This window comes from Pteropus alecto, unplaced genomic scaffold (genome assembly GCF_000325575.1).
Source record: "Pteropus alecto unplaced genomic scaffold, ASM32557v1 scaffold123, whole genome shotgun sequence".
Taxonomy (NCBI): domain Eukaryota; kingdom Metazoa; phylum Chordata; class Mammalia; order Chiroptera; family Pteropodidae; genus Pteropus; species Pteropus alecto.
Window position 1 is genome coordinate 579,355 of NW_006433950.1, and position 7,986 is coordinate 587,340.

The window sequence follows — 7,986 nt, forward strand, 5'->3', positions numbered from 1 at the left end:
GCACTAGATTCTCGTGGGAGCACCGGTCCCTGGTGCCACAGAGGTTGGGCTGCTCTATGTAACTTAAATGCATTAGGCCTATTCGCTGATAAGTGATAACATGAATAAAAACATAAGCTTAGATTTAAAAGAAGATGAAATCTGAAAAAATATCACACTATAAAAAGGAACAAAGAAGGTATAAACCTTCCTTCCCCAGCTACTTGCCATTCTCGCGACAATCCAGCAAGTCGAAAGGGAACATACGAAATCTGAACTCCACGATAAAGTGGAGATTCAACCGGAAAGCCAATTTGATTTTTTAAATTTCGATAAATGGTTTTTAAGACGGTCTTTGGCTCGAGTTGATGCAGAATTAATTAGCGTTACTTTTGCAACAGGATTTTAAAAGACTTCAAGAGGTTATTATGCTGAGTGAAATAAGTCACACAGTGAAAGATAAACACCGTATGCTTTCACTCACATGCGGAATCTAAGGAAAAAAAAGAGCAAACTAATCAAAAACAGACTCACGAATATGGAGGACAATCTGGTGACGGCCAGAGGGGAGAGGGGTCAGGGGCTGGGAGAAAGGGGTGAAGGGTTAAAGCACAAAGCGGTAGTTTATAGATGCTCACGGGGATGGGGAGCACGACGCAGGGAACGCGGTTGGCATTAACGAAATGGCTAGGCGGAGGGTCAGGGGAGGGAGGGAGCGATCGGGAGGATCATTTTATAAACTATATAAATGTCTAACCAATGTGCTGTATACTTGAAACCAATAAAATTAAATTAGAAAATAAAAATAAAAAAATAAAGCGTACAAGAAAAATGCCTCTTAATGGTCAAAAACTCTAACACGGATCCTTCCACATTTAGTAGCATCTGAAAAGGAAAAATTATCGTTTATTCAACTATAAAAAAAAATCACCCTGAGGAAAAATTTAACACTCTGAAACACTGCAAAGTCATCAAAATGTTCGTGTACTTCAAAGGACCACGCAAGCCACAGAATGCGTTTGAAAAACACATAACGCGATTCATTGCTTCATCGGTATAATTTTAATCAGTAGGCATATTAATGTCACGTATACTTCCAATATAAATATTTTTAAAAGCTGTGTTTTACATATGATATACAGAGCTGATACAGTTAGCACGGGTTATCGTTGGCTGTAAGAAATTCGATCGGAACACTGTTCTGGCGAAGGGAGCGGCTCCTTTTGAATCGTCACACTCAGCTGCAGGGCGAATGGTCTCCCGCACGCTCTGGCTCTGAACGACCCACTTCACGGGCTTCGAACCCGCTGTGCCATCCATCGCCGTGCGGACGATTCCACGGCTCAGCAAAGGCGCACCTGCTCGGATTCTCGACAAGTCTGATTAGGCAGGTAACACCCCCACGATAAAAGCTTTTATTTTAAGACAAGTATCATGCAGATGCAGCACGGAACTCAGACCCGCAGCACAGGGGATGAAGGACGAGAAGCACACGGCCGTGTGACCCCGATGGCGCGCTGGCACCCTCCTTCTGCACCTCCACTTCCCGCCCCCCTCGGACGTGCTCGGTCAAAGTGTCTGTACACCCGAGAGCCACTAACAGGCTTATCATGTGAGAACTACGAGTCAAAAAAGCAGACTTTCTAGGTAAGAAATCTCTGAGTACTTTCTACTTCATGTGTTTTTATCACCGTTTGATAAAGAGGGGGTGTCCTGTCTGCACGGAGCCAGTTTGCTCACCCCCGATCGCACGTACTGAACACAAGCCAGGGACGGGACGCGTGCCGTGGCCGCCGCGGTGACCGGCGGGCGGCGTGTGCCACGTGCAGTCCTTGCTCCTTGCTGTATGTCCACGCCGCGGCGGTCAGAAGAGAAACGTGCCAAAACTGCCCTTCCCATTCCACCTGAACTGGTTCCCCACGATCGAGACGAACATCTCCTGCGACATCAGGTTGTCGTCCGCCTGCGTGATCCCCAGCTCACTCAGCCTTTTCCTCCTGAGCTGGCCCTTCTGCGCGGAGGCGGCCACCAGCTCATTCACGATCTCACAGTTGCCTTCGACCTGCTCGGCAAGGCCGGAGCCCACGGCGGGCACCACCCGCCGGGCCACACAGCCGATCAGCTCCTCCAGATCCGCTGTGTCGCCCGCGTCGGCCTCTCCGCTGGTCTGACGCTCAAGCGCTGTATTCTCTGGAGGAACAAACAAGGTTACACGGACAAACCGGCCCAGCCAGGCGCGTGCTTCTGCAGAGCTCCCGCCACGTGCCCGGACGTCAGTCGCTCCCTTCACGGAGGGGCTTCCCGGGCCTCGCACAGCACGAGCAGCTCCGACTCCTTCTCTTTCCACCTTGGAACCTCGTCGCTCGGCAGACCTCTCCTGACGGTCACTGTGTGCTGAGCACTGAGCTAGGAGCTGGATGCTGCCCGGACGCTGCTGCTCCCCCTAAGGGACTCCCCAGGGGCTGCGGGGACACTGCACGGGAGCGCGCGCCAGGCGGGGCTCCAGGTGGCTCCCACAGCGCTGCCCAGCGCTCGGCGGTCGAGGGTTTCTCAGCTGTGACCATGGCGACTAACCAGGTGACCTGAAGGACACGGTTCGAGTGTAGATGACCTAGTCACGAACCCTTTGAGAGCGGGGTTTTCTCGGCTGGGTGAAGGACGGGAACGCCCGGGGAGATTCAGAGCCTGTGACACATCCCGAGCACGAGAGGGACGTGCCCTGAAGGAGTCTCTCTGCTGCTGTGATGAGGGGGTGTCAGCAATGACCCGAGAGCGGCTTCGGACCCCGACCAGCAGCCAGCGAGGCAACGGGGGCTCCAGTCCGACAGCCTCCAGGAAACAGACCCGCCCACAACACGGGCGGGCTGGGAAGACCCTCCCCAGAACTCCCAGGTAAGGGCCCTGCTGGGTGACACCCGAACACCCCTGCCATGCCCAGCGGGGCTCCTGACCTCCAGCCTGGGAGGAGGAGCTGGCCGAGGCGGAGCCGGGGCAGAGCCTGGAAGGGGACGAGGACTCCGCTGTGCCAACGCTCGGCCCTTCTCTGTGACTGGGGGGGTCACAGCGACCTGGGCGTGGCCGGGAATTCATGAATTCCCGAGTTAGCTCAGCCGACAGGGAGGCATTTACTTGTGCCAATAAAACATAGAGGCAAACTCCACGACCCCCGCCAGTGACCGCGACCTTCACCCCGGGAACTCATTCCTCTGCCCCCATCGCTAACAGACACCGGCTGGAACCACCACTCGGCCGTACGTCCACCCTGAGTCCAGAAATTCACGGGAAGCCAAGCACGCTAAGCAGGGGACAGCAGGGCCACAGGGAACACACGTCACGGTCTGGAAGGAACGGCTCGCTGACCCTGACAGCTGCTTTCACCCTGAGAGTCTACAACGTTACAGCTTCACCAAGCTTTCTGGTCCCCAGGGCCAGGCACGTGCCCGTCACCTTTCGTACACAAGGAAGGAGACTCGGCCCCTTATGCAGCGTTTAACGCTAAGATAGATTAAATGAGATCTGTTGTTTCATTTTAAAACTACTCAACACCGCTTACCTTCGGCTCCATCCTGGGCACTTTCTTGCAGGTCAGAGAAAATCGTAGGTTTCACCAAGACAACGCCGTAACCTTCGTTGTTGTGTATGACGTTATTCGCCATGGATATTTGGGGAACATCGTAATGCTCGTCCAAGAAGTCCTGTGAGGTTGAAAACAAATGCTTTGAGAAACTGTCACATTCAACGCTGCCGGCTTTAAAAACCTTATTTTTTTAGGCTATTCTAAAAATGAAGTAGAAAGCCATGCTTATTACTAGGTGGCAGCAGTCTGAGCTGTGACACAGCATTTCTGTTATTTCCACAGATCCGTGGACAGCAGAGCATTCTCACGAGTGACTTCCAATCACCAATTATTAACAGTGTTAAAATCCATACACTGTTTCTGCATCTCAAAGGCAGGAAACGGCAGAAGCCACGGTGGGGATTTAATGAAGCGTGACTGCTTCTCAGGGGAACCAGCCTGGCTGGGCAGGGGGTGTGTCAGCGGGGCTCACCTTGATGAGGATCCCTTCCTTGCAGTGGTGGATCCCGTTGTCACTCAGGGTGCACTTACTCCCAGGATAGATTTCTATGCCAGCACCCTGCAAGTTACAATGTAAGGCAACGCCCGTCAGGTTTGAACAGCCGGGACGAGAGGAGGCTGGGCACGGCTGCGCCTTAGACTTAACCGCAGTGCACATGGAGAGGGTCCTGCACGGGGCTTCACGGGGGTTCCCCATGAACGGCACGGCCGGCTCCACCTCCAGCAAGTTGCTGGTCACTTACCACTCTCAGAAACCACACCACACACCGGCTAAGAGCACCGACACCTGTTCCTGTTCCGCTTTCGTTCTGGACGAATCAGTTTTCTGATTCTATCCATCAGTCACACACATGTCATGTGATCGTATCAAACGATGCAGAAAAAACATCGGACAAAAGTCGACGCGCATCCATCTCATATCTAAGGGTGACGCACGGAGCACGGCCCCCGACCCGTGGGGGGCCGGCCCAGGCGCTCCGCCCCCCACGCCGAGCACGGCCCCCACCACGCTCACCCGCTGTCCTGCTAGACGTGCTGGTCAGAGCCGTGAGGAGAGAAAAGGAAACCAAAGTCACACGGGTGAGAAAGGCACAGAACTGTCCCTATCCGCGGACAACACGATTTGTCTAAAACCCCAACGAATCTACAAACACACTCCTAGAAATCGGAGGAAGATGTTCAAGGTCACAGGGTATAAGACTAACACACAAAAATCGATTGTATTCCTAGATGCTATAAACACACAGAAACCGAAATTAAAAATACAATACCGTGATCACTCCAAAAAATGAAATATTTACGTATGATCTAATAAAACACATACGAGATCTGTATGCTGAAAACTATACGATGCCAATAAAAAAAAATCAAAGATTGAAATAAACGGCGAGACAGGCCTCGTCCACGAGATGGGCCTCAACATAAAACGACGTCCGTTCTCCCCAAACTGATACAGAGGCTGAGCAGATGCCTAGCAAAATCTCGGCCAGACTTTTCATAGATACAGACAAGGCTTTTTTCTAAAATTCATATTGAAAGGCAAAGGAACTAGAACAGCCGCAATGATCCTGAAAAAGATGAATCGAGTGGGAGGAGTCACCCCAGAGTTCGAGACGTCCTGCAGAGCTGCAAGAGCAGACGGCGGGAACAGAACAGGGAACCCAGAAACCGACCCACAGAGACCCGGACGACTTGCTGCACGGCCCGAAGCCCGCCCGCGACAGAGAACACTGCAGTCAGAATGGGATATCCGCAGGCAAATGAACGAAAACCTTCACCTGAAAGCACAGTGTAGGCCCAAATCAACTCAAAAATGAATCACGGCCTTAAATACAAAATGCAAACTATAACATTTTGGGGGGAAAAAAAATAGAAAATCTTTGAGTTCTAGGGCTAGGCAAGGCGTTCTTAAACGTAACCCCAAAAGCACAATTAACTCGGAAAGGAAAATTAACAAACTGGACTTCATGGAAATTTAAAACACCACTCTCCAAAAGCCCACGTGAGGACGAGACCAGCTACGGACCAGCGTAAAGTGTCCGTAAACCACACACGCCCCGGCGAAGGCCCGGTAGCTGGCACGTACGAAGAGCCCTCAAACCTCTGCGGCAAAAAGACCACTCCAGTTAGGACACGGGCACCAGGCACGAGTAAGACGCGTCCCTGCAGAGCAGACGCGGACGGCAAATAAGACATCCGTGCGACACGAAAAAGTGTTTGACATCCCTCACCAACAGGGAAACGCAAAGGCGAGCCACACGCCGTCCAGAATGACTGAGATTTAAGAGCTGGTGAAAACGCAGAAGCGCTGGCGAGGACGTGGAGAAACGTGGCTGCCGGGGCGGCGAAGCCCGCGCGGCTGCTCTGGAGAACAGCTTGGCGATTCTAATCTCAAAGAGAGCCGCGCTACAAAAGAATCCACGACGCTGCCACCTTTAGGGTCTAAATCCCCCATCAACAGAAACGGTCGGATTCCGCATCTCCCTTCCTAGCCTCTGCTTTGGAAACGCCAGAGGAGAAGAACCCTGGGCGGCTGGGCCCGGCTGACCTCGCACGCCGGAGTGTCCCAACGTCCCTGGAGAGGGAACAGGGCCGTGCGCGTACATCCTGCTGCCGCGTTTCGTCACTTACTGAGAACTTCGACCTAAACTCCTCCGTCGAAGGACGAGAGCAGCGTACCTTGGCACCGTATAAATCCGAGGTCTTCATTAAAAACTCCGCTGAGGTCCGCACGGTGACCCCGGTCGTCTCGCACTGCAGGACACAGTTTTCCAGCGTTGTCTTGCCACGGTGGATGACTGCGGGGACAACGGCCACGTGCGGTGAGGAGTCGGGTCTTTTCCCACAGGAGAAATGGCCCAGAGCTGACATCAGCTCATCTAAACACCTCGGCAGCTACCACTTAAACCTGGTTATCGGAACTGCAAACGCGTGATATTTAAAACTACTTTGGGTTATTTTGTGAAATCTACAAGCAGCGGTCCTACGTGAAACTGACCCATTTCCAAGAACAGGCTGAAAACTATGTTTCACTTCGGAATCAGCTTCCTAAGTCGCCACGCTACGTACGTAAGTAACCAATCGGCCTTCCGGACGCTCGAGAGCGACATTTTCTTCAGCTGTATCTCCCTGGGAAAGCGAAGCTTTCCTTCAAGCCTGGAACAAACAGACGCGAAACGGCCGGACACTCACTCAAGATCCCTTCCACGGCGCCGTGCTGAACAAACTTTATGCTCGAGATTTTAACGTCCGCGCCCGTGCAGTCCACAAAGGTATCTCCCGTGCCACGGTTCTCTATCACCACGTCGTCGGGCAGGCCGTACCCTGGGGAGGGGGGAGGGCAAGGTCAGCGTCCAAACGGCAGACGGCCTCGAGCGACCCCGGACAGTAGGAGACCCGCCAACCCAGCTGCGACGAAATAAAACCTGATCGTCTCCCCACGTGTGCTCAACTTACACCAGGGTCGACAACTTCCAACACAACGCCCCACCTGCCCCCGCGGCAGGACCGCTACCTGATGACCACCTGACCGGCTCAGCCACGAACCCACTGAGGACCCGCGACAAACAATAAGCAACCCCAGGTGCTCACAGCGGGGCCAAAGGGCCTTAAAGCATTTAACACTTGTGAGTTTTTTCCAACCCTGAGCTTATTATTCAAATATAAATTAGGTTTCAAAAAGCCTAGGCACTTCTCAAGATTATCTCATTTAATATTCACCTAAACAGATTGACTTGAAATCTGAAAAACTAACTTAAAACCGTTTTAGCTATTAGGAAAATAGGTCTATTGAAAAACGCTGGCTCTTTACGCGTCTCAGTCAAACCGGCGATGGGGGCCGAGCCCCCGAACGGCTTCCTGACAAGGGGAGAATCCAAAACCAGCCCCTCGCCCGACCGCGTCGCAAAACACGGCCTCTTGGACCGGCCGGGAAGAGGAAGCCCAGCGAAGGTGCTGCTGCTCGCGTGCGGGGGAGCCGGGCCCAGGCCAAGCGGGCCGTGCTCGGGGTGGTCACCCCAGCCCCCGGGAGGAGCAGACCCGCTTGGGGGGGGGTGCTGGTCCCCCGGGAGGGGCGCAGGGCACTCACACATGGCCCGCTGCGGCCTGAGGGCTGGGTTAGGGGCGGCTTTTCCCTGATTCCTTTCACGTGTCTGCACATTTCCCACGATAACCACTATTTTGTATCATCAGGAAAATGGAAAATAGAAAAGGATTTGCTGTATTGAGAAAAACTGACGATTATATAAACAAGTCGGGCACTCTGAGCCGTTTAAAACGGAAAACCCTCGCCTGAGAATAAAGGGTCTAAATGGGGAAGAACCCTACTACGTGCACTGTGAAGACCCTGCACCTCGCGGCCACGCAGCGTGCCCCCCGTGACGGTGGCTGCCGGAGGCCAGGCCAGCTGTCGGACAGGCGCCGACCGCCCC

The 7,986-nt window shown here is 53.3% G+C and overlaps 1 protein-coding gene across 1 annotated transcript in view; it reads right to left on the reverse strand.

Annotated features, from left to right (window-relative positions):
- Positions 1 to 1,018: 1,018 nt before the first annotated feature.
- SHCBP1 (SHC binding and spindle associated 1) overlaps positions 1,019 to 7,986 on the reverse strand; it is a 17,591-nt gene continuing 10,623 nt past the window's right edge. Inside the window, exons 9-13 of the mRNA XM_006908734.3 lie at positions 6,749 to 6,880; positions 6,236 to 6,354; positions 4,029 to 4,115; positions 3,533 to 3,674; positions 1,019 to 2,169 (exon numbers count right to left, since the gene is read on the reverse strand). Of these exons, the coding sequence (XP_006908796.1) occupies positions 1,844 to 2,169; positions 3,533 to 3,674; positions 4,029 to 4,115; positions 6,236 to 6,354; positions 6,749 to 6,880 (806 nt within the window). The 3' untranslated portion in view covers positions 1,019 to 1,843. The remainder of the gene's footprint in view (positions 2,170 to 3,532; positions 3,675 to 4,028; positions 4,116 to 6,235; positions 6,355 to 6,748; positions 6,881 to 7,986) is intronic.